Source organism: Benincasa hispida, chromosome 8 (genome assembly GCF_009727055.1).
Source record: "Benincasa hispida cultivar B227 chromosome 8, ASM972705v1, whole genome shotgun sequence".
NCBI classification, from domain to species: Eukaryota; Viridiplantae; Streptophyta; class Magnoliopsida; order Cucurbitales; family Cucurbitaceae; genus Benincasa; species Benincasa hispida.
Genome location: NC_052356.1, coordinates 17,370,865 through 17,398,195, shown reverse-complemented (window position 1 = coordinate 17,398,195; position 27,331 = coordinate 17,370,865). Strand labels below are relative to the sequence as shown.

Here is a 27,331-nt window from a genome sequence, read left to right as displayed (position 1 = left end):
ATTGAGATAGACCTAAGATCACGTTTCTAATAAGATTAGAAATCTAAGTTTAATCTTTTAAATAGGTTTAATAGAATTAAATTGAATCTAATAAAAGATTAAATCTGTAACAAGTGTATCTATAAGGGACCTTTTGTCTAAGGCTGGTTTTGGCTAGGTTGGGGTATTTAAGTTGATGGAAACATTGCACCCCTACCTGGAAACCTACCTGGAAAGGTGAATTAGATAGATGTGCTACATGCATGCAAATTTGATGAAGGTCTGTTAAAGAGTTTAATAATATTTGAATCAAAGTTGTTTAATCATCAAAAGCAAATGTTGTTTTTGAGCATATTAAACAAATCATTTAGATAAAATTAGTAGCCGAATTTTCTAAATTAATGAACCCTAGGTAGAACATTCAGTGGGAGGAAAATGGAGTATATGATACTTCACTTTAACCTCTACATGTTTCTCCCTAAAAAGTTCACACCGTGAGATCTATACTCAACCTCGAGGCACCATGGGTGTCCCCCTACGGGTGGCATTTGGGTAGGTCAATACCAAGGTGAATGGAGAGAATGTTCCTAGTAAGTAGGAGCAAGACGTGTGACAACATATCCCTTGGTCTCTCTCATTAGGTTGGATAAAGTTTTACGCATCGCCTCTGGCATCGTGGGTGTACCCCTAAAGGATGTCGGTTTTGCATAACTCTTTATTTGATCTCCAGAAATGGATAGGGTTGCTTTAGTCTCTTATTCTAATCTACTTTTTCCTAAGGTTGGCTCATTAGGGTAGGACTCTAGGACCTAAACTGAGGGGTTACACTTATACAGAATTCTTAAGGATGTTAAGAAATTCTAGACCAAACAATGGTGACTATTAGATTCAGTTACAAGGAGTTGTTTCTATCTAATGGTTAAGAATGTCTCATTTCAGTGAAGGGGCACTTGATCACCCTACGGTGACTTTTTTCTTGCCTCACTGAAGCATCATTGGAAAATAGATGTCACTTAGGGTACACTAGACTATTTTGCTAAAACATGATTGGTTTTAAAAGCGGTTTAATGCAAGTAGACTTAATTAAATTTGTTCTTTTTTCAGCAATTTAATTATAGCTACCGCGACTTTAAGTTTACTTGTCGCCGATAAACTAACTGGCGAGAACTATGCTAGTTGGAAAAATACCATAAACACGATTTTAATCATTGATGATCTTCTGTTCATTCTCACGGAGGAGTGTCCTTCTATTCCACCTCCTACTGTTGCTCTAATCGTTCGAGAAGTGTATGAGCGATAAACACGGGCAAACGAGAAGGCCCGAGTGTACATCTTAGCCAGCCTTAATGAAGTTTTGGCCAAGAAGCATGAGCCCATGATCACTGAACATGAGATCATGGAGTCCTTGTGGGGGATGTTCGGACAACCGTCCACACAACTCAGGCACGACGCTCTCAAATACATCTTCAACTCACAGATGCAAGAGGGGTCATCTATTTAGGAACATGTTCTCATATGATGATCCATTTCAACGTGCCTGAGATGAATGGGTCTAGCATCAATAAGGCCAGTCAAGTCAGCATAATTATGGAATCCTTGCCAGATAGCTTCTTTTATTTTCGTAGCAATGTTGTTCTGAAGAGAATTGACTACAACCTTACAACTCTACTCAACGAGTTATAGACTTTCCAATCCTTGTTGAAAAGCAAGGAGAAGAAAGGTGAAGCAAATGTTGCTTCAGCATCTAAAAAGTTTCACAAAGGTTCGAGATCTGGAACTAAGTCTGCACATTCTTCCTCTGGCACCAGAAAGTGGAAGAAGAAGAAGGGTGGTAAGGGGAAGGCACTTGCTAACCCATAAGCCCCTACTCCAAGGGGTAGACAACCAGTGCGGGTTGACAAAGAAAAATGTTTCCATTGCAACAACGATAGTCACTGGAAGAGGAACTACCCCAGATATTTGGTAAAGAAGAAGAAAGCCAAACAAGGTAAATATGATTTACTTATTTTGGAGACTTGTTTAGTGGAGAATGATGATTATGCCTGGATTATTGACTCTGAGACCACTAACCATGTTCGTACTTCATTTCAAAAAATTAGTTCCTGATGGCAGGTTGGTGCTGGTGAGATAACGATGCGAGTTGGAACCGGACACGTCGTCTTAATTGTGGCAATTGGAGGTCTTCGATTAATTTTACAGAACAAATTTCTCATTTTGAATGATATATTTGTAGTTCCTGATTTAAAAAGGAACTTAGTGTCTGTAAAGTGTTTGTTGGAATGTAAATATCAACTCTTTTTCTCTTATAATAAAGTGTTTATTACTAAGAGTAGTGTTAATATATGTTCTGCTCATCTGGAAAGTAATTTGTATGTGTTAAGGCCGTTAGCAACAAATGTTCTCCATAACATAGAGATGTTTAAAACTGTCATAACTCAAAATAAACTACTTGGAATTTCTACTAAGAAAAATACCCAACTTTGGCACCTAAGATTAGGACACATTAATCTCAATAGGATTGAGAGGTTGATGAAGAATAGACTTCTAAACGAGTTAGAAGAAAATTATTTACATGTGTGTGAGTCATGCCTGTAAGGCAAAATGACTAAAAGTCCTTTTACTGTAAAAGGTCATAAGGCCAAAGAACTACTAGAGCTAGTGCATTTAAACCTTTGTGGCCTGATAAATGTAAGAGCCAGGGGAGGTTATGAATATTTCATCACTTTCACTGATGATTATTCTAGATATGGATACATTTATTTAATGCAATAGAAGTCTGAGTCTTTTGAAAAGTTCAAAGAATTCAAGGCTGAAGTTGAAAACGCATTAAATAGAACGATTAAAACATTTCGATCTGATCGAGATGGAGAATTTTTGGATTCATCTCTCTAGAAGTATTTGATAGAACATGAAATAGTTTCCCAACTTTGAGCACCTAGTACACCTCAACAAAATAGTGTATCAGGGAGGAGAAATCGAATACTGTTGAACATGGTTCGGTCTATGATGAGTTACACTTCCTTACCTGACTCGTTTTGGGGTTATGCAGTGGAGACTGCAGCTTAACATGCCCAGCAACCTATCTATTGATCAAAGACTCTCCTTTTTAAACCTCTGCTAGAATCACTCCAAAACTGCACTAGAATACCATCACTGTTTAACTTGCACTTATGTAATCCAAATTGTACCAACACATCTTTGACTTGCACTTTCCACAAGCCGAAGTTGATCCTCCCATCAAATTTCTTCACATCAAACTTTATTGAACTCATAAAGGTTGGCACACATCTCCTTCACTCCTAGAAAATCAGCATATAGTGAAAAACTCACACTATTCACAAAATATTATAGCCTACTTTAAGAATTCTTTTCTGATGTGGAATCTCAGATAAAGCTGCAACCATAGAGCATACTCAGACATTTAAGAAACTATGAACCTGACACTCTGATACCACTTGTTGGGAAAAACCCTCCCACTTCTACCGCAGAAATAAGTAGAAAAATAATAAAAAGCAATAAAACTGGAAACACCATAATTTACATGGAAAACTCCCAACTCGGAGAAAAACCATGACCCATCAGAAAGAAATCCACTATGTGAAAAATTGTTACAATCACACAGAATATTCTCTCCTGGATTCTAATTACAAGAGCACTCTCTCAAAACTTTTGACTACTCACACCTTTTTCCCACTCTCCAATTAGAGAATACAAAAGAAAGTTTATTAAAGTCAGCACACTAAGCGTAAAGTGCTTCTAACTGGGATGACTTGAAACTAGAGCCATAAGCTTCTTTTATAGGCTTGAAGCTCATCTCTGTTCTTCAATTTAACCGATGCGGGACAAATTGCACTTAAAAAAATAATGTGGTGCTAAAAGTACATATTTAATGCGTTGTGTTAGTAAAAATAGACTTTTTAGCGATGCATGATAAATATATCACTAAAACCTTTATCTACACAACTACAACGACATTCTTAGTGACGCCGGCCTCTGCGTTGTTCATCCTTTTAGTGGCGCTTTTTGACCTTTAAGAAAGCATTTTTTTTCATTACTAAAAGGCATTTTCCTATAGAGACTATCAATTACTCAAACTCTAGGTCAATGTACCAATCAAAAGTGTTCCCTTTCATTGTTCGAACGAACTGTGTTTGACCAATAAATCTCTTCGTGTACCAGCATTTTCACATATTTCGATGAAATGAGCAACATGTTGCTTTAGTTTGCCTTTCCCATCAGACTATTGAAATTTAGGTGGTTGGTATCTAGTTGGCATTCTCAAATTAACAATTATTTTTGTATATGGTTCAAAATACAAAAGAGAGCTTTGAGAAGGACTATTATACTGACTTTGATGGATTTTGTAATCATATCTTGCAACGATTGAACTAACGAAGCAATTTAAATTGAATGTTGTTGTTGGCTTGCAAGACTGTCATCCCTTTGTCATCATCCATGGCAACAGGTGTCCGACTTAACTTAGCAGTATCACGATTTTTGATGTGATTCTTTAAAGCGATTTCATAATCTCTATCTTCGATTTCCGTCATTAGCATGTTCATCATCTTTTCGAGTTCAACCATTTTTTCTTCACCTGTGCCTATGATGACTGATATTATATTGGGTTTTAATGCTACTTTGCTTGATTGTTCAAAAGATGAAGTGGTTTTGTTTAATAAGGGATTCTCCATTATAACTTCACCTTTTGCTTGCTTTCTCATTTTCTCCCAAATATTATTTGCAATCTTAGGGATTTGCTCCTTTTCAGATTGTTGGAGCTCATTAGAGTGAACATGAATGTTTGGCCCTATGCAAGCCTCACTTACAGTTTTGAAAGCATTTATTTTGCGTGTTATTACTTCTTGAGATAGATTTCATATGAGAGAAAGAGATAAAAGGCATAAATGTCCCACTGGGTGTGCTAACTTGTTCGACGAAATTTTCAAAGAGAATTTAATTCATTGAATGAACTTCGTATTTGTATTAATTTCAGTATCGTGAGTACAATTTCTAATAAATGAACGTTTGATACTTTCTTTCGAAATTTAAACTTTTCTTGAGGGCTTTACAACTTATTCTCAATGTGAATTTGTCTCGGGGACTTTGTAGCTAATGCTCGAACATGGATTTATCTCGAGGGCTTTGTAGCTTATTTTTTTGTTAGGGTGTTTGTTATTGGAGTATGATTGACTTATTTATTATAGGCAAAACTTGAACAACATATTTATGTAACATGTTCCTGTTGAACTTAGTGTCCTAAGTCTCGTGAATCTTGTAGTTTGTATTTTGTAAAAATAAATTATTTATTTAATAAAATAAAAAGTATTTTATTTGACATTTAGATCACATTAATTTAGTCAAATAAACTAAGATCTAAGGCTGATTAATGTAACTTGAATAGTATGTGGTGGACATACTCATAAAGTGGATCATGTGCAAGTAATGACCTAAAAGGTCTGCAGTATATGGATAAAGTTGGATGTCTTTCTAGTGACATTGCGGATACGATCCACTTTGTAACTGTTACATGAGTTGCAAATATTACAGAAAAAATATGATCCATATTATTTATGTGGACACAGTGGGGGTATCCTATATAAAGAATTTCTACAAGACCAGACTGCAAAATAATTGGTTTCTCTTTATAACACGGTTACTTGAAGAGACTCATTTCACTAAGATGAATATAAGTGACTTAATCTTAATCCTAAGTGAGTTTTGAACTCTTGTATAAGAGAGCAATCCCTTGATCTGTATAGATGAGAGTGGTCAGTTTAACCAATTCAATAAGCCTACCATTTTGGGATTTATCCAAGTAAGGAGTTGAGAACACAACTACATAAGATGGATTCACTCCTTCCGATCGCTAGGGAAAGTAGATGAATTTCCCTTAATAGTTGATTCTGAATCTTGAACAATGAGGCCTCATCCCCTCATTGATCCAAGAGGGGTTAGTTTATAGTTGGACTATAGACCGTTTGTTCATTAGAGGAATCAGTGGTACTTACGAAGTTAGATGTAACTACAGGGGTAAAATGGTAATTTGACCCAGCTATAAGTAATTTGTGAAGAGTCAACTTACTGTTGATTGGCTAAATCCATGGACACAGAAATATATCCACAATGTGAAGTGTGCAGTTTTTAGTGATTAGTGGAGAAACCTTAATGAATATTGATTAATCTAATTAAAAAGTCAAATAATTAATCTCGATAGTTAATTATAAATATGATTATAATGAAAACTATATAATATGTGAGAGATAAATATTTGAATAAGATTCAAATATTATTTATATAAATAAGATTTATATAGATATAATAGGTTAAAATTTAATGTGAATAAGATTCATATTAAAACTATATATTATAAGAGAGAGTTGCATTTTAATATGATTATAATGCATATAATATGGTTTATTAAATAGTTAATTAATCATATTATATATATTAGTTACAATATAATATTTCTAAATTAAAGTTAACTCCTCATGACAAGAGAGTTAACTCTGCAGAACGTCCTTCGCTCTTCTCTGTTATCTGTGTTTTTTAGTAAACACAGAACATACAGAAGTTGTAGTATGTACAAAAACTCTCTCTTCCTTGAAAAGAATTCTCTCTTGCAAATTCCCGCTACCAAAAAGTTTTTAAAGCCCATACAACCAATTTTTTGTTCACAGAGAATAACAAGGAAGATCACTTTTGGTGGTATCCCTACTAAAGTTTTCTTTACGCTATTGATTGAGAGGCAAGTAGAGTTTCAGTGTTCGTTACACTTCAAGAGGATTTGCATGAATAGTTATATCTTTAACATGTTTGTTTCTCTACATTTCATTGTTTTACAAAATGAATTTCAAATTGCATGGTGTTCATGTGCTTCCGCGAGAAATTTGATTCCTTTAATTGGCATCAAAGTCAAATCGTGCAATTCGTGAAAAGATGGGTTTACTGCATTGTGAATGTTGGTCTGTAAAAATGGATAATTACAAGTTTTGGCACTTAGTTTTACTGCTTTAATTTTGATTAAAGTTGTAAGCGCCAATTGTTTTGGACGATTATTATCTATTGAGTCTGTATTAGTCCTTATCATTCGTGGTGAAGCGTTTGCCATGATGGAGACTAGATTTCATAGCATAAACTGATGAAAAATGAAGGACATTGTTTCTACTAAAGTGTCGTGACGGCCTACTGCAGCATAACAGCGCTTGGGAGAAACCATGTGGAAAGCTGCGGCGCTCTTCTTGAGTGCAGTGGTGTTGCACATGATTTCTGTCCAACATCGCTACGCATGGCTGCACTTCCAAAAAAGGACCAGGCTACACTATAGACATGTGATGCGCTTATGCAATTGGTAGCCAAATCGTGGGTTCGATCCTCTGGGGTAGCTATGGAGCAGTTTTTTGCTTTAATTTCGAATAATATAATTTTATTTTATTTTAATTAATTTAATTAATTTAACTGTTATATTGATTTAATTAATTTTTTTAGGATGTCAAAATTTGATCTATTTTTATTGTTTATTTAATTTTTACATTTGATGTATAATTAAATTTATTTATTGCATAGTGTATGCCATATAGTTTTTTTTCCCCTTAAATCCCACCTTATGATAATTATTATTCATGCATCATATTTAATATAAATGTTATATTATATAGTTGCATGATTTAATGATTTTACAAGCATGCACATGCACCATGATTAATATAATTGTTATGTTGTATGAATGCATACATATAGTAAAGCATTTCCATGCATCATACTTTAATATAATTGTTATATATGTATGATGAATATACTTTTAATTTTCATTAGTGATTAATATAAGTGTTATATTATATGATGAAAATAAAATTACATTGAGCATGATATTACTTAATAAATATAATTGTTATATTTGATTAATGTCGTTAGATGTATGTTATAAGTTTTAATAATTTCATTAATTTATAAAAGTTATAAGATTAATGAGTTAGTTTAAAATCTATAACCAAGAGTTGCATGCAAGGTCTACTTTAATTTTAAATGGCTTAAAATCAATTCACCTAGACATATGTTAAATATTTCTAATATGATTAGAAATAGGATAATCTTTTGTTTTTCTTTTAGTATGATTAATTTAAAATAATAAAAGATTAAATTTATAAAATAATTTTCTATAAGGGACCTTTGTCTAAGGAAGGTTCTATTTAAGGCTGAAGTATTTAAGCTGATGAAAACTGAACATCCCTACCTAGGAACCGACCTGGAAGGTGAATTAGACAAATATTTTATAAGCATGCAATAAATAATTGGATTTATTAAAGTGTTTAATAAATAATATCATATATTGATAAACTATTCAATATAAACGTATTGAGCAAATTAACAATAACTTAGTTAAATTAGTTAGCTAGATTTATCTAAGTTAATAAACTTTAGATTCTAAAACACTTAGGGGGAGGAAAAAGATGTATACAATATGTTATTTTTTACTCAGGTTCTCTGATACGTTTTGATATATGCGATGGTTAAATGCTCTATGATATCTTCAAGAATGCATTATTTTGCTTAATTAAATCCAAGTGTAAATTTAACTGGCACTTGGTGAGTCCAGGGTTGAACACAGGGATTGCTTGCTATTGATACGATGACACTATTATTTCGATCTTGATGCTAATTTATTGTTAAATAAAAGTGATGGGTTTATGTTCCTAAGTGTTGAATGAAAGATGATGAATACGTTGGAAATCACAATCGTAACGGAAGTAGCTTATACAATGCGGTGGAGTTTTCCAAGGGATGAATTAAGGTTGAGGCACATATTCACTAGTATTCCCTAAGTAAATGCACAAACGATGCATTTAAGTAAATTACTCGCAAATCATAACTACACTTCTCAGTGTATTTAGCCACGTTATCCTATTTCTAGAATGCATGCGATGAACTTTTAATGTAAGAGATATTTCTTTAGTTTTAAAGATAATCTCTTCTTATTCTATGAAGCCTAAATCCTTTAGTTTTTCTAGCATAGATTCAGTATATTTAAAGCAATCTCTCAAATGATTCAAATAGCTTACAAAGCATGCATAAAATATGTTGAACACGTGACCAGGCTTTACTTAGTTCATGTTAGTTGCAATGATTCTCAATCCATACAGAAATTAGTTACTCATGGATAAAGATGAAGAGATAGATAAATAATAAACTATGAATGCATTCATATTGGTAAAATGAGTTTTTTAATGTTTTACACAATATGAACAACTGTAGTAAAAAGAAAATATAGAGATTGTTGCGAAATCGACAATTAATGAACACAAAAAAAGGAACATAGAGATGGGGAAGATTGACACACAAATATACGTGGTTCACTAACAGTGTGTTAGCTATGTCCACGGGCAGAGGGAGAACAATATTATTTGAGAGAATATTTTCAAAATTATATCAAAACAGTGCCTCTAAGGTTAGAGAGTTTATATAGCGCACTACTCTGAACCCTAGGGTCAAAATCATAAATCTCGCTAAATAAATAAATATGTTGAATACAAAATCTGAATAGGTTGTTCGAAATGCCAGCAAACAGATTCCAAGGCATTTCAACAGAGATAGAGATAGAAAGTCAAGTCATAGGTGACAGTTTCTTGCTCCTTTCGACTCTTTAAACAACTACTTCTTGAGAATTGTGTTGAAGATGATGGCTTCCCTTCTGCTCTAAGAGAGCTTTCGAGCTTTCATTCAAGATTTTACGAGAGCTCGAAAGAAACATGTGAAGTGAAGATTTTTGCAAAGTTTTTCCAACATTTCCTTACTCTCTTTTGCATGAAATCTTGTAGGGTATTTATAGGCGTCATGAGGTAGCTTTTCTATCTTTCACTAATGATTATTCTAACGACATGCATTAGATTCCATACCCTGATGTACCGTCTATTTTGCGTCAGAAGTAGAGATGTCCAATTTTTCCACAGGGCGGGGAATAGGGGAGGGTGGGGGAAAATTTTCCCATGAGCTAAACGGGACGGGGATGGGGAATGCATTCACGGTCCTCGCCCCCCCTCTGTTCTTCGTCTCTGCCCCGATTAGTTTCTACATATTTATTTAGTATAATTATCTAACGATATGTTGTTATTATTATTATTATACAAATATTACATTTAAATTTCAAATTTGATTATTTATTGAGAAAGATAATGAATATGTTTAATTTAGATTATATATGTGAATAATTTGATTTATATTTATTTCTTTCTAATAAAAAAAATAATTAACTTTTTTAGGCCAAAATTTGAGTAATTTATCTTTAAATTCAAATTTCCATATAAAACTAACCATAATAAACAATTTAGCGATAAAGTTAATTATTTAATTAAAATTTGCTAACATTAGTCATTTAAATTAATTGGCTTATAACAAAAAAAAAAAAAAAGGTAACGGTGAAAATTCCCCGCGGGGAACCCAATCCCTACGAATTTCCTGCAGGGAATCCTTGTTTCGATCCCTGTGAGAAATTTCACGGGGATGGGGAATGAATGGGGAGCGGGGATGGGATGGAGAATGGCATCTGTGGCCCCATCCCGCCCTGTGGACATCTCTAGTCAAAAGTTCATTAGCTTTGTCATGAACCTTTCTTGTCAGCTACCAAATTGTTCTTTGATTTGACTTCTATCGCCTATGTGTCATGTCACCTTCCCTTTCTTCAATCGCATGAGTTTATGCATCTCCAGCTCTGCGTTTTCAATGTTGGCGTCAGGAATTTCCTCCACGATGAACTATTGACTGCATAACAGGATTTCTGCATTTCAAAAGTACAATTTTATAACTTTTAAGGTTATGAAATGTTGTACATATACGATCGCATAATATAATCAAATCATGAATTTCTTACCAATTCTGCATTATGTCCATGATTTTTCTTAAGTATTTTAGATAAAAGAGGTAAAATAACTTGTATTTCTATAAGTTATCATTCTCCCTAAAATTTCACATTGTGAGATCCATTCTCGATCTCGTGGTGCCCTGGGCACTCCCTCCCTTAGGAAGGTGTTTGCATGGGTCAATATCAAAGTTAATGGAGAAAGTGTTTAGAATAAGTATAGGAGACGGATGTGTGTCAACACATCCTACAGTCTCCTTCATTAGTTTGTAATGTTTTTCCATGCTCGGCTTTGTCATGCCTTAGGAGCGTCCCCCTTAAGAAGGTGTTTGCATGGAAAAATACAGAATGAACTCCAGAAATGGATAGGATCATTATAGTCAATGCACCAATTATGTCGTTCCCTAAGGTAGGTTAATTGGGGCAGGGCTATAGGGTTGAAAATGAAGGGTTACACTTACAAGAAAATATTAAGAAAGTTAATGATTTATTGAACAAATCAATAGTAATTAAATATTATATAAATGAGAGTTATTATGATTTAATGTTTAATTGAGAAAATCTCAATTTAGTGAAGGAATAAATGTACACCCCGAGGTGGAATTTATTCTAAATCACTAAAGTATCATTGCAAAATTAAATGTTATTAGGGTTCATTAAGAATTTTTCTAAATATGATTGGATTAAATGAGTTTTTGCAATGATATTTAATATAAATAATTTGTTTTATTTTAGCAATTTACAATCATGACTAGCATTGTAATTACTTTGTGACATGTCATACAACATGTCGTGACATTATCTGTGACATTGTTACGTGATGACCTAAAAAGCTTCATAATATATTTTCTTATCTATTAGTAGGATTTTCCAGATTTTTTGTGGTCTGTTGTATTTTTCCTTGCAAAGTTGATTTATTATTTCCTTAAATATATTCTCAAACTTGCCAAATATATATGATGATTTTGTTCAATTTTAAGGTTGACCGTTTTGAAAAATATTCAAGTCATTGTCTTATGTTCATGCCAAAAAACACAAGTATATCAATTTATGAGCTTGTGAAGCTTTTACTATTGTTGGTCTTGAATGTCTCTAGTTTTTATTGATTTTTCAAAACGAGTTCTGTTTTTGTGGTGGTTGAACTTTGATTCAAAATTTTGTTGATCTTGAAATGGTGTTGTTGTTCGCTGTTGAAGCATGCCTCATGAGAAAATTGGTTAGTCTTAGGGGAGCCTAAGACATCATCTCTTGAAAAGAGATTCTCTAACTTAGAATTTTAGGGGGAGCCTAAATTCATGATGAAACACTTGACATACGCAGTGGAATAAGGATCTAATTACACTCTAATTGCTTTTAATTAAAAGAAAATTTAGCATTCAAATGTATAAAAAACAGTAAACTAAAAGAGATATAATATAACCTTTATAGCTCCCAAAAAACGCTTTTTCTCGCTGAATCTCGACTCGAACTCTTCCGGACCACCACTAGAGTTTATCCGCTATTCTCTGGACTTAGAACTAGGTTGTGGGACTCGGTGAATGAAGGAATGAAAAGAGAATAAAGGGATATTCAAGGTTAATGTGAGAAAAAAGGGAATTTTTTGTGAGAATTTGAAAACCAAAAATTATATAAAAAAATAGCTTGTTCAAAGGAGAAAAGAAGAAGTTTATTTCAAAAGAAAACTTCTTTTTATAAAACTATTACATGCATCTAATGCATGTAAAAACTCACCAAAGATCAACACCTCACAAAGTACTAAACCAAAGTGGGCTATGTGTCATTCTATAATGTTTACACATAGTCCACTTAAGTTAGTAGGATTATCCAACAAAAATGTTGGATAATTCCACTAACTCTAGTCAAGAGCAAAATGGTCTTTTTTCATTTGGTCAAAGTCAAACTTTAACTTTCCCTAGTGAAAAAATCAACCCTCTGAATTTTTACAGTTTTGACCCTCTTGACTAATTTTGACCTCCCAAACATGAATCCGCATTCATATTTTCAAAATTCAAATCACATTTGAATATAGAGCACCATAAAGAACCGATAGTGATATCGCATATACTTGTCGGTTTAATCCCTTTTCCTAAACCGAACAATTCGAATTAATTCAACATACTGTTCTAAGTTTAATCCATATGAGCTAGAAGGGGGACCTAATGGACCTACAGATCATGGGCTCTAACAATCCGAGATTAACCGGTAAAACTCTTTAACCTAATTAATCAACATTTGTTAACTAATGGGTCATTCCACTAAAGTCCCGTAGTTGCACTCCCCTCACTGTAGATATGTTTCTGTCCATCTGATATAACCATAACCAGTAAGTCAATCTTTTACAGGTTGTTCATGATCTTGGTTGGGTCAAAATACCGTTTTACCCCCAAGAACACTTCTTGCTTCTTCAGTTCCACTGAACCTCCAAAGAACAATTGATTTGTGGTCCAACCAACAAATCGAGTCCCTCTCAGCCTAGTGAGAGGGTGAGGCCCCTTGTTCTTATTCCGAAATCGGCACTTAAGGGAACAACCTATCTACTACCCTTAGAGATGGGTAGAAGTGAAGTTCGTCTTGTACCCTATGTCCCTAGCTATTTACCCGGTCTTACCCCTGAAATGGAAGGCTTATTAAGCCAGCACTGCTGAGCTGCTCTCACCCATGCATATCTAAGGATAATCCCGAATAAACAGGAGTTCATAGTTAACTCAGGATTGAGATCGAGTTACCTAGGTCATCAAATTTGAATTAGTCAGTTTAAATATTAAACGGTGTTATAAAGTAAAAGTGACTAAGTCGTGGTCCAGTCTTATACAAACTCATTGCATAGGATGCCCCCACTCACATATCTCTATATGAACGATTCAGGAACACATCGTTTGTACTAACTACAAAGTAGGCCGCATCCATAGTGTCCCCAGAACAAGGTGCCCAAACTTATCCCTATACTATAGACCATTTTAGGCTAAATACTCGAACTTGATCCATGTTTTATGTCATCACATAAAATTCAAGTCTACATTAAATAGCCTCAGGACCTTAGTTTATTGGATTCAAGATTCCAATTGCAATAATAATTTTATCGAAAAACAAAACAGAATATGTTTCAATTTACAAACTATGAGTTTTAGGACATAAAATCCAACAGTTCATAATGTAAAGAGATATTCGCAAGAAGGTGGAAAGATACTAGTAGAGAAGAAGTCTCACACTTAGAGGGAGTCTAAGTGGTCATTACTAATATTCTTATACTTAGAGGGAGCCTAAGTACGTTGAAGTTGAGGGGATCTCATGCTTAGGGGAGCCTAAGTTTCATTGGGAGGGAGTCTAGGCTATTAGAGTGTCACTGTAATTGCCGTTTATTTGTAGATAAGTACATCGTTGTAATTGCTTAACTTTATATTGGTGAATACATTTTGCCACGGGCACACTGCCTTATAGACATGTTTTGTTCTGGTTTTAGTTTTTTTCGTTTATTTATGATGTTTCTGGAAATTTTGTAACATCATGTGTGACAAGTTTGGTAGTGTGTTAGATAACCTAATTTTTTATTTCGATGTTGATTTATGAGGATATGGTTCAATCTCTCGTACTTGATTCTCTATTTGAGAAGACAAAATGCATAGATTTTCTTGAAGTTGCAGCCTTGCAAGAATATTTATATCTTCAAATGACTTTAGTTTTCAAGTATGGTTCAGTTTTTGAGAGCTTAGGGAGTCTTCTAATTGTTGAGAGAATTCTATCTAGGCTCTTTATAGTTTAAAATTTCTAAACCCTTCAAATGATGAAGAACTCTATCGATAAAGTTCTTAAGTAAACTTTGTGGGCTTGGACTTGGTTGGTCCATGGACTTGACCCTTGTGCTCAATTAATTGAATCTTGGGCTTGGTTGGCATTTGGGCCAAATCAAACCTATTTTGGGCTCAATTGAACTTGAGTCCAAATGTTTATATCAAATTGGACCAAAATATTTTATTCAATCCAACAATCACATTGAAGACACATGGCACCATTAGTATTTGTCAATTTATGTCTTCAATTTCTATTTGAGATATGTGTCAACTTTTAATTAATCCCAAAATTGATTATTTATAATTTTGTCATTAATTTGAGAAATGACTTGACGATTTGTAATTGGTTCATGATAGCACCATAAAAGTGCTATTTTTCTTATCTTAATTCGGGCTCGTTCGTGGATTTTACATGTTTATTGTGCTATTTTATAGATATTGGGCAACTAAGAGGTATAATGGACCTTTTGGAGCCGAAACAAAAAAAAGAGCCAAAACAGAGCTTCGTGGCATTAACAGTGAAGAAAGGAAGAAAAATGACCAAATTACTACTGTGGAGTGTAGTAACCTTGCCCCTTACGTTTTGCTTTACGATTGAGCGAGCATAGCGATGCTGCCCTGGAGCTTAGCTATGCTATGGAGCTTGACGGCAGAATCATGTGCACAAAGAGAGCACAACGCTAGGCATCGTTACGCTGAAGGGTTACACTACGACAACAAAAAGGCAGCGTATCGACACTTTGCAGTTTTATAAAAGGGTTTTTGTCCAATTTAGGTCAGTCCATGCTCAATTTTTCAGCCACCAACTTCATTCTCTCTATATATTTTCCTTCCTAGACTTTATTTCTTTTACTTCTTCTTTTATTTACATTTGAAATTTCATGTTGGCACATAAGTGGTTAAGGTAAGTACTTCTAACTTAGGGTTAAGTTAAAACTCATTTTGACTTCGTTGTGAGAATTTGTAATTAATGGTATTCTGCTGTTTTCTATGAATTCTTGATGCATTTTACTATAAATGCTTAGAATTTATTGTGGCTTGATCACCCATGGTATTTTCTTTTCTTTGCTAGAGAGAAATATATCTACGTGTTACTCCCAATTAGCGCACAAATTAGAGCATGCTTGTGAGTAATTTGTAGGTTATTTATAATAATTCATTCTACATTGCATGACTAATTGTTCAAGAATCACATCATTAGTAATTTGAGGCCTTTTCCAATTGTTAATTACCTTGGCTAGATTACCTAGGCTTAATGGGGTGTTTTAATTGATTCGGCCTCTAATGGAACCAGTTAATTAAGCATCTAGTCTAATTAAGGAATTGATTAGTTCAATAGCGCGTTGGTTTTAATTGTTAGACTAACCAACGAGCCAAGAATAGAATTGAGCATACAAACAATTTTTTAAGTTCGATGAACAACCAAACTAATGAGTGGATTCCTGATTCCTAGGCTAGGTTTTATAATCGAGTTATTCATATTTAAATTACGCTATTACTTCATGCTTTTACATTCAATTGTAAAACAAAACTCGCAACATCAATCGGTTAATTCATCTCAAGATTTACTGTGGAGACCCAGTCTTTTCACTCTAGAAGAGTATCTTCTTCCTCCTCCAAATGACCTTCCAAAATGTTAGGTAAACCCCATAGTGTTGATAAAATGTAAATGCAAAATAAATTTGAAGTACTATTGGAAATGCCCTAAAAGACCAATAGTGTGCTTTTGAGAAAACAGAAAGCAGCTGCTTATTTGTGAGAGTTTCTGAACCTAACTTAGATGGCCAAACAGAACGCAAACAATCAGCAGAAATAAATCGAAAGTAGTAAAGAACACCAAGATATATAGTGGTTCGACCAGTTTGGTCTACATCCATTTTGAGAACCAGCTTGAATTAATTTATTAATGAGCAATAAAGGAATTTTACAAATTATAGATAATCAACAAAATCACCAATCTATAATTTTAGTGTCCACTGATACCGAGAGATCCGCATACAACGTCGCCTCTGAAAACTGAGAACAACCCGCTGCAAAACAACCCAAAACAGTGTGCTACCCACCTCTAACCGGCGAACCACGCGCAGGCCCGCGCGTATCTCTCACTGCTGCCAGAAGCAACCTCCACTGCGAAACCGAACTGCCTACTACTCAGATCGGCTAACCTCCTAGATTGGACCGCGACAGCCCGAATCGCCGCCCATGCCGTGAACTTCTAAGACCGAACCGTCTAACGAAAATCTCCCACGCTGCCCAGCTGATCTACAAGTACCACGCTCACCGATCGATCGTGATCTACTTCCACCGGCGGCCTCCGATTAGAGTCCCAAGCGGCTCTCTCGATTTTGGTCTTGCATTAGTCCCGCTCTTCTTTGGCGGCTGCCACTGTTTTTTCTTGGCCAAAAGGAGACCCACGAAAAAAAAGCCTTAATTTTGGAGAAGATAGGGATAATTACGAGGCATTTCACTGTTACGTACACTTCTCAGCAAAATGGTTTAGCTGAGAGGTTCAACAGAACAATTATGGAGCGTACAAGATGTCTCTTGACAAATGCTTGATTACCCTTGAAGTTCTGGGGGGAAGTTGCCCAAAAAGTTTGTTATTTTATTAATAGGAGTCCGTCTTCCACTTTAGGCCTAAAGACTCCTCAGAAGATATGGACAGGAAAAGCTCCAAGCTTGGATCATCTCAGAGTGTTTGGATGTTCAGCTTATGCTCATGTTAAGGAAGGGAAGTTGAACAAGAGGGCACTGAAATGTATGTTTATTGGCTATCCTCAGGGTGTTAAAGGATATATACTTTGGTGCTTGGAAGAGGGCAGAAATAAATGCATTATCAGGAGAGATGTGACCTTTAATGAAACGGAGATGTCATTTCGTGTCAAAGAGCAGCAGAATAGCAGAAAGTTGATCAGGTTGAACCAGAGGTTAGAATTGATTCTGAAGCACAACCATCAGTTAGTTCAGGTGATTCCAGTGATCAGTCATCCAGTTCTGATGGTAGACAGCCTCAACTGCAGAGAACTTTGATTGATGAGGGAGCTTTTGGTGAAGAAAGCTCAAGTGGCAGTGACCTACAGAACTATCAGCTTACACGTGACAGGCCTCAACGGGTGAGGCAAGCTCCTACGAGCTATGGTTATGCTGATTTAGTTGCTTATGCTTTTACTTGTGCAGTTGACAGTATTGAAGCAGAGCCTCTTACTTTTAAGGAGGCTATCGTATCTGATTTGAAGGAACAGTGGAAGGATGCTATGGAAGCAGAGTTGTTCTCGTTGCAAAAGAATCAGACATGGTCATTGGTTCTAAAGCCTCCTAATCAGAAACTCATTTAGTCAAAGTGGATTTATAAAATCAAGCCAGGTACAAGAGGTGACAGCAAGCCTAGGTATAAGGCTAGACTGGTAGCCAAGGGCTACACTCAAGAGGGAGTTGACTTTCATGAGATTTTCTCTCCGGTGGTGAGGCATTCGTCCATTCGATTAATTTTATTTATTGTTATTCACTTTGATATGTTTGTTGAACAGATGGATGTTACCACAACTTTCCTTCATGGTGAATTGGAGGAAGTGATCTACATGGCTCAACCTAAGGGCTATGGGGTGAAAGGAAAGGAAGACATGGTTTGTCGTCTTCACAGGTCCATCTATGGACTGAAGCAATCGTCGAGACAATGGTATATCAGATTTGACACCTTTATTCTGAAGCAGGGGTTTCACAGGAGCTCATATGATGCCTGCGTGTACTGGAAACTATCTCATAAAGATACATATACTTATCTACTTCTGTATGTAGATGATATGATTCTGGTGTCTAAGGATTATTTTGAAATCTTTGATCTCAAGAAACGATTGAGTAGTGAATTTGAGATGAAAGATTTAGGTGAACTGAAAAGGATCCTAGACATGGATGTGAAAAGAGATAAGGAGAAATATTTGTTAACCATTTTGCAGGAGAGTTATGTGCATAAACTGCTTGAGAAGTATAATATGTCTGGTTGTAAGGCAGTTTCGACACCCTTAGCATCACATTTCAGGCTTTCTTCGTCTCAGTGTCCTATTACTGAACAAGAAAGATTAGAGATGTTTGATGATTTGTACTGGGCCTGACTTGGGATATGCTATGAGTATGATAAGTAGGTTTATGTCAAATCCTGGGAAGGAGCATTGGAATGTAGTTAAATGGGTGTTTCGATATTTGAAAGGTAGTGCCAGAATATCATTGTGTTTTAGCAGGGATTGTGATAAATCAGTACTGTTGGAAGGCTTCACAGATGCAGATTATTCTGCAGACCTTGACAAAAGAACAAGGACAAGTTTGCCACTGTTCAATAATTACAATAATATCATTGGGCCTTTAAATTTCCAAAAAATCCCAATAAAAAAGCCACTTAAAAAACTTGTTATTTTTTACATTATTTCTATATATAACACAAGATCGAGATTCTTGTTTAATTTGTTTACAGGTTATTGAATTATGAATATCTAGTGAGTCTGCTTCAATGGAGAGCCTTTTTTTTTCCTTTTTTTTTTTAATTGGGGGTTGTATAAAATTCATTTCAATAAAATTTGGTGCCTCATAACATTAAACTTTTTTTTAATGTAATTTCTTATTTCAAAAATATATAATTTCTCTTTTATTCCCTATTAATTTGAAAACCTAGACTAAAGCGAGTATAACTAAATAGATGTTTTAGTAACAAAAAGATTTGAAGTTCAAATATCCTACTCCTATTGTACTAAAAAAAATGAAAACATATGCATATGAAGTTTCTTAAATCCAATCACTTATGCCTAAAATGTGCAGATTATATTTTGTTAAGTGTGTAAAATGAAAAGGCAATTATAAATTTAGTCCCTAAATTTTGATGTTTGTATCATTTGGCCTCTGAACTTTCAAAATTACATATTCAATCCTTGAACATTCGATTTTTTAAAATAAAGTTTAGCAAATCTATCAAACCATAAAATTGAAAGTTTAGAGTTTTATTAGACATAATTTTAAGATTCTTATCTAATAGATTAGTTGATTTTTTAAAATTTTAAAATTTTCAAAAACAATAAAATACAACATAAAAAATATAAAGACTTATTAGACAAAAAAAATAATTAAAAATTTGAAGACGTATTAGAATTTTTTTAAAATTTGAAGGTCAATAACAAAGTTTAGAGACTAAACCTATAATTTAGTCCAACTAAAAATAAAATAAAATTGATTTGGCAACCTTTTAGCTATTTTTTAGAATAGTTTGTTTAGTATTTAGTTGAATTTTAATTTAGTTCCACTATTTTGGAGTTCGTTCAATTCTGATTCTTATACTTTCAAATGTTCAATTTTAGTCATGTACTTTCAATAAATTTTTAATTTAGTCCCTATTGCCCATTTATGGTTGATTTTCTAAAAACTTTTTGTTAGTTATTAGCATTTGTACTATAAATTTTAAAAACATATCCACAAAGCCCACCTGTTTATAGAACTTGAATTTCGATTGAGTATGAATGTATAGTTTTTTCAAATTATTTTTCGATAAAATCTTACTACTCATGAGGCATTTTAGCTCGGCCTTTTCAAATTATTTTTCCTCACCAGGTTACTCTTGAGTTTCAACAAAAAGTTTGGCCATCTGACTCATCAGTTTGTTGCAACATGTAATCAAGCATAGAATTTTATTTCAAGTTCAAGGATTAGAGGTTCCACTGCAAGTTCAGGATTTATTGTCGTTACAGCTCGTCCTAGGTTCAAATAGGATCATATGGGGTGTAATGTGACATGAAAGTAATATAGTAAACTGCAAAGTGACCTCCATGGTTCACTTTTTGGTTTAGAATTAAACCATACCATAACACATTGTACTTCTAATTCTGGAAACATGTCTATTCCACAGAACAATACGATGTTGATAATTTCTTATTGATATCATTTTTGTTATACAAACTCGACACATGACTCCAACAGAAACTTGAGCTACATTTAACGAATGGCAGCACAACATAAAATCAAGGCATACAAATTTCCCCACAAACTATCAGCATAAATACCAATTACAAGAATGGGAGAAGAGTGGAAAATACCTAACAAGGGCAGCCAATTTCTGGATCAGATCTGTGGACTCACTCAGATCAGTTCATGACTGAACTCTTGTGATTGCTGAGGAGATTCCTCCTTACCATATGATAACCCGAACCCAAAAGGGAATAATGAATCCTGCAAATTATTTTCAGCATGGACTGGGAGTTGCTCGACCGTTCTAAACCATGTAACCGGTAATCGGCCAGTGAAATCATAATCTCCAAAGATAACGTCAGTGATTCCGCTTCCTTCACTTCCAGGAAGCCAAGCAGCAACGAGAGCTTCAACATTTTCCATTACTGATGGCTCTAAAACTAGGGGTCTTCCAGATATTAGAATTACCAACGTGGGGATTTGGCCAGCAACTGCTTTTATAATGTCATTTCCATTGAAGGGTATGATAAGCTCGGAGTTGTCGCCAGCGAATTCGGCGTATGGACTTTCACCAACAGTCACAATAGCAAAAGATATATCTTGATCATTCAAGGTGACTGCTGATGGATTTTGCTCATATATTACTTCTGTTTCGTCTCCAACTGCTTCTTTGATTGCATCTAAGATGGTAGTACCTAACAAAGATAACAATCACATAAAGTTCATCAATTTGAGCTAACTAGCATATATCTTCGGCCAAAAGATAAGAGGTTTGAGTTCTTCTAACCCCACATGTACTAAGAATAATAAAATATATATATATATATACCAATTGTGGTTCTGCCACTTGACCCATTCCAGGAGATTGTCCACCCTCCACACTGATATCCAAGATCATCGGCATGTGAACCAGCTACAAGAATCTTCTTCGCTTTCCTGTCTAATGGAAGAAACGGTTTCGTTGGGTCTTTTCCATTTTTCAAAAGCACCAACGACTTGCGAACAGCTTTTCTCGCTAGATCTCGGTGAATCTGAAAGAAATAATGTTTTTTAAAGCTCAAGCGGAATAAAGCGTAATAGTCGTTTAGGCCTTAAACACAAGGCGCAAAAAAAATATGCAGACCTTTTTATTGAGGCACACTATATATAAAAGTACTACATGAAAAAGAGAAAGCATGGATGAAGTGGAGATATGAAAAAGAAAAAAAAAACCTAAATACGAGGAATTTTGCATTTAGGCTTAATAAATTTTATTTTAGGAATTTCTGTGCTTAGGTTAGCTATACCATAACTTCGTATCTGAATAGACAAATGACAATTGAATGTGATCTCAAATCTTTTCCATTTCATTTCATTGTTTGAACAAGTAAATCAATAGAACAGTTGATGCATCAGAAGATCATGGATGAAGCCAAAAGTGGCCAACTTGAAACAATTTGGTTGATGGCATGAACAAGATTTATGTTTCACAAGAGTAAGAAAAGCTACTAGTTTAGTACAGAGAGGTCGGAAACTCGCCTTGCAACCGACGACGTCTAGTAATGATCTATCACTGAAAGGATGTTCAAAAACACCAGCAACAAACTTCACTCTCAATATCCTTTCAACAGCATCATCAATCCTAGCCATTGGAACCTCCTCAGATTCAACCAGAAATGTCAAGTCCTTGATAAATTCTTCATATCTAAATGGCACCATAACCTGCATATCAATTTCATCCTTTAAATTCAGAACTCAAATAACCAATATTATGAATTTGCGTTAGGCCTCAAATCCACCATGTCTATTCCAGCATTAATTGCGGTAGAAATGCACGACCGATAGTTTGAGCCTCTTGGACTACCAAGCCGATCAAGAGCTTCCCAGTCAGTAATAACAAAACCCTGCATCGAGTAATACCAACACAATGTTACAACCATTTTCCATAATAGAAATCAAACCATGGGGGAAAATATAATCTCTTAAAAATGCTACAACTCTGAGGATGACTACAAATTCATGAACACTCTAAGCAGATTTTGTACCATTCCCACTCCGAGGATACATTTTTATGAGATGATATAAGATTAAATTTGCCTCCACCCATCAGCTTATAAGTTTCTAATGTAATAACGGATGATGAGAAGCCAATTTGAGTCTGACAAATTCACACAATAACTAAGTGGCAGAAAATATCACTGTCAAATGTACCTTAAACCCAAGCTTATCTTTCAACACTTCTGTCAGCAGAAAACGGTCGGCATGAAGCGGACGTCCATTCCAGCTAGAAAAAGATGCCATAACAGTTGAAACTCCTTGAGCAATACAGTCCAGGTAAGGAGCCATATGGATCCTCTCCAAGTCATCATAAGATGCAATGGTATTTCCTTCATTCAAACCTTTATCAGTCCCCCCATCTCCAACAAAATGTTTTGCACATGCGATGACCTTATTTCTAACATAAATAGAAAGAATCAATCAGAGGGGATCTCTACAAGGCCATTAAGAACAAGAAAATTCAAAAAAACAAGTTGATGCAGACTAATTTTTAAAATTCAAGGACACGGTTGTCCAACCTATAGAACAGATCTCGTTCAAGTAAAGTCGTTGATGCAAACTAATTATGATTATCATTATTAGTGGAGTCAATGAAGCATAAACAGAAAATATGGACAAACTTTTCTCTGTACCTTCCAGCTACAAAAGGATAGCCCTTTGGGTATCCTTCAGGCGGCTTCCCCTGCAACCCTTCAACTAAAGAAGTCATTTCTCTAACAATTTCAGTATCTTCACTGTAACTCTCATAGCACCTTCCCCATCTGGGATCTCTGGATACCTGACATAATCATTTATAGTGAATACATCTTGCATTCTGATAGTACATACAAAGGGAAGATTTGAATCATCTTGCACTCTATCTTTTGCATTTAATGGGTCTTTGGAAATTCATTTACAGGTTTCATAATTCAGTAATTGGTAATTTGAAGCTTGCTCAGATTAATGCCTCTTCTTGGTGCTCTCTTTTCAAGTCTTTTGCAAGATTCTCCATTCAAGGATTATGTTTATATTGGAATGCCTTTGTTTTTCCCGTTTAGTTCTGTCTTTTATGGTCGAAAGCTTGCTTTTTTATCTTTGTACTTGGAACATTAATCTCATTTCATTAATTCAATAAAAAGCTTTGTTCCTCCAAAAGAAAAGTATAATATATATATATTCATAAACACATACATATTATACGGGAAAAAATCTAGTACTACCATAATATCAACGCCTTCTACTCATTATTTAACACGTCATTAAATGATTTATTATTTTATTATTTATTTATTTTATAGACCCCACATAATTTTTAAATGCTACTATTGTAGTAAGCAATGAATGGATGTAGTATGGAAAATTTTTCATAGTAGATGGTTACTTACAGCAACACAAGGGGCAAATGTGTAGTGAACACCGCTGGCTCTAACTTCAAGAGCTGTTACTTCCCCAATCTCTCTAACCAAATCAGCATCTCTATCATCCATTTAAATTACACGGAGATTCTGGTAAAGCCAGAGGAATAATAATAATAATAATAATAAAACTTTGAAAGTGAGAAGGGCGGCTCAAAGTTGGCATTTTTAAATAAAATGTGCGACATGCAATTCTCAAAAACTCAGAAACTTAGAAAAAGGTCAACTTCATTACTTCCATATCTAAGTTCGATTTTCTTCCTGACAAGAAAAGTTGCATGCTAATGTAGGCAATGCTTTTTTTTTTTTTCGTGTGTGTGTTTTTGGTGAAGGTAATGTTAGTATTCCTTCTGTAATCATGGGCAGTGCCAAATCCATTTGATTTGGGTGAGTTCGGATGATTTGAAAACTTAGAATAAAAAATCGCTTAGAGGTTTTTCCTAAGAGAAGGATTTAGTTTTTTCTTCTAAACGGAAGCGAACTTTCATTGGAGTAATACTCTAAATATAAAGAAAAAATTACAAAGGATATTAAAGGAGCAATAGAAAATAGAATAGAAGCCTTTAGTTCGTGATTCTTCCTATAGAAGCCATCCCAAACGGCCCAAAATGTAGTTGGCAGCACATGTATAGAAAATTTTCCAAATAATGTGGGAGTAACAGGCTCCATCAAAGAAATATTTAGATCTCGTTTAATAACCATTTGAGTTTTTTTTTTTAAATATTAAACCTATAGACATTACTTCCACTTCCAAATTTCTTCTTTTGTTATCTACTTTTTAACAATGGTTTAAAAAATGAACTCCAAAATTTGAAAACTAAAAAAAGTAGCTTTAAAAAACTTGTTTTTGTTTTTGAAATTTGGTTAAAAATTCAACCATTGTATTTAAGAAATATGTAAGATGGGAAGGAAATAGACTTAATTTTCAAAAACAAAAACATAAAAAATGAAATGATTACCAAACATGATCTTAATAACTACATGGGACTATAGAATAAAAAATTATTATATCTGAGTGTAGTGCTATGAAATTTTCTCCCATATGTATTCTCTCAGTTCTGAAAGCCAAAAGGTCAAAAGCGAGAATCATAAGACAGAAGTTGCCATAAAATCGCAGCTGCATATATCACTTCAATTAAGCACAAGAATACAAATCAACTGTTAACCAATTTACCATTTCCCAATTCTTCAGACACTTTATCGAACTTTTTAAAGTCCAACTGGAAATACAAGAAGAACCTAGAAACTACAAATCAACTGCATGATGTTAACTGATTTACCATTTCTTAATTCTTTGTGCATCCCAAGACACTTCATCGTACTTTTCAAAGTCCAATTGAAAATACTAATAGAACAATATTTTGGTGCATTTAAAGATGTCTATGGGACAGGGTCGGGATGCCATTCCCTGCCTAATCGGGAATCCCTATCTCGTTCGAGGTGGGTGTTGCGGGACCCGTCCTCATGGAGAAATTGGACATCCCTAGCTGCATCCAGAACTATACTCATCATAGTATTAACTTAATATTTACTATTCCTATTCATTATTTGACGCCATGACATGTGGATAAATGATCTATAAATTTATTATTTATTTATTTAACGGATCTCATATGGTTCTTAATACTAATTTTGTACCAAGCAATAAATGAAAAGTAGTATGAAAATTTTTTCAATACTAACGTAGTAGTAGAAATTTACTCTATTTTGTACCGTTCATTCCAATCACTCAATAACAAAAAAGAAAAAATAGTAGGTTATGTGACAAATCGTGGTTGAAAAATTAAGTGAGTTGTTCGGTGCATCTAAGTATTTTTCATACAAGAATCATATTCACCAACATTTTCGCAAACAAATATAAACATGTATACGTTTGGTTAATTAGGTCCTCATCCAAGTGAAAACTGTTAACTTACCTGGTGGCTCCGAGGCCAACATTGTGAGGAAAAATGGTAGCACCATAAACACTGTTATGGCCATGAATAGCATCACTCCCATATATAATTGGAATTCCAAGACGCGACTGAAGCGCCGAATACTGGAACCCGTCAATCATCTCTGCCCAATCCGACGACAAAGCTTCATCGAGAGGTGTGCTACCACCGCCGTTGAGAACACTCCCTGCAAATGCAACAGAGCCACAAACATTCAAAGAAATTGAAGAACAAAATCAACAAAAATAATATATGGAATTGGATTAGCAATCGAGGCAAGTACCAATCGCGAAATCACTAAGGACAGAAGCAGTGGCCAAACTGAGCTCAATTTGGGTCATCTGCCCGATTTTTTCACTCAAAGTCATCCGTGAGAGAAGATCTTTGATCCGATCTTTTATTGGCGCGCTAGGCTTTCTATAGATACAATCAGTGGCCTCCATTTTTTTTCTTTAAGCCCGAGCGCTCAAGAACAACACCATATGCAATTCACTATGAAGCGCCAAAGTGAATTACAGAATGAAGGAAATATAAATCAACCCAAGATTTAAAAAGGCCTCCAGGGGTAAGTCTCAAGTCAACTTTACGATTTTTTAAGAGAATAATATAAAAAAGAAAAGTGCACAGCTGGTCTATTTGGAAGGTCCAAAATGAAGAAGGTCCCACTTTTTAAAAAACATCGGTAATTGACTTTCTGCTAACATCACGTATAAGTGAAGTTACATATATATCATTGCTTTCTTTCTTTGTTCCTCTCTTTTGTTTTTCTCTTCTTCACCCTCTTCTTCGTGGGTTTGCACAACGGTTTTCTTCTTCCTCTTCTCGAGTGAGCGACCATACCATATTCGGTGAGCATCAACTTGCACATGCTAGCAACGAACACCTAAATGTCGGAGAGTGATTTGTGAGAGAAAGAAAGGAAACAAGAGAGAGGAGCGAGATTGGTCCTTCCGCTTGCGCACGAGGGTTTCATTTTGGTAATTTCACCTTGTGTTGGCATCAACAAAGGGTAAAAAAGCCCTCAATTTTACCAAGTGAGACAAATCTCATTTTCCTCTCTCAATTTGGGCCATCCTTACAAAAATATCAATATAAAAAAAAGAGAAAATTTACCATTTTTTATCCTAAGTTCGGAAGAATAAGTGCATTTATTTCTTATTTTAAATGGGTCACTTTAGTCTTGAGTTTTCAAGAATGAGTTTAAAAGTTCCATCTAATTAAAAAGAATCATTAAGATAGGAAAAAAAAACAAAATACACTCTTAGTCCATGCAGGTTGGGTAGGTGTTTATTTGGTCGTGAGGTTTAAAACCATACACTTTTAATTTTCGAAATTTGAAAAAATGGATTTAAAAGGTCCTAAACTTGCTTGATCATGCTATAGATGAAAGGGCACTTTTTCCATGAT

General features: G+C 34.7%; 1 protein-coding gene across 1 annotated transcript; it reads right to left on the bottom strand.

The window, feature by feature from the left end:
- Positions 1-20,469: 20,469 nt before the first annotated feature.
- Positions 20,470-26,456, bottom strand: LOC120083083 (beta-glucosidase BoGH3B-like). The gene is made up of 9 exons (XM_039038622.1): positions 26,208-26,456; positions 25,907-26,111; positions 23,961-24,051; positions 23,229-23,374; positions 22,750-22,993; positions 22,338-22,442; positions 22,078-22,260; positions 21,389-21,590; positions 20,470-21,254 (listed from the first exon to the last, which is right to left on the bottom strand). Exons 1-9 carry the CDS (start codon positions 26,365-26,367, stop codon positions 20,731-20,733), a joined length of 1,860 nt encoding a protein of 619 aa, XP_038894550.1. The 5' UTR covers positions 26,368-26,456; the 3' UTR covers positions 20,470-20,730.
- Positions 26,457-27,331: the final 875 nt, after the last annotated feature.

What these genes read in the sequence shown, in the direction of transcription:
- LOC120083083 (XM_039038622.1), bottom strand. Translation starts at nt 26,367, where the DNA reads ATGGAGGCCACTGATTGTATCTATAGAAAGCCTAGCGCGCCAATAAAA. An exon ending in TATCCTTTTGTAGCTGGAAG is followed by an intron (nt 22,994 to 23,228) that starts GTACAGAGAAAA and finishes TATTTATGTTAG; the next exon opens with AAATAAGGTCATCGCATGTG. An exon ending in TAGACGTCGTCGGTTGCAAG is followed by an intron (nt 21,591 to 22,077) that starts GCGAGTTTCCGA and finishes TATTTCTTTCAG; the next exon opens with ATTCACCGAGATCTAGCGAG.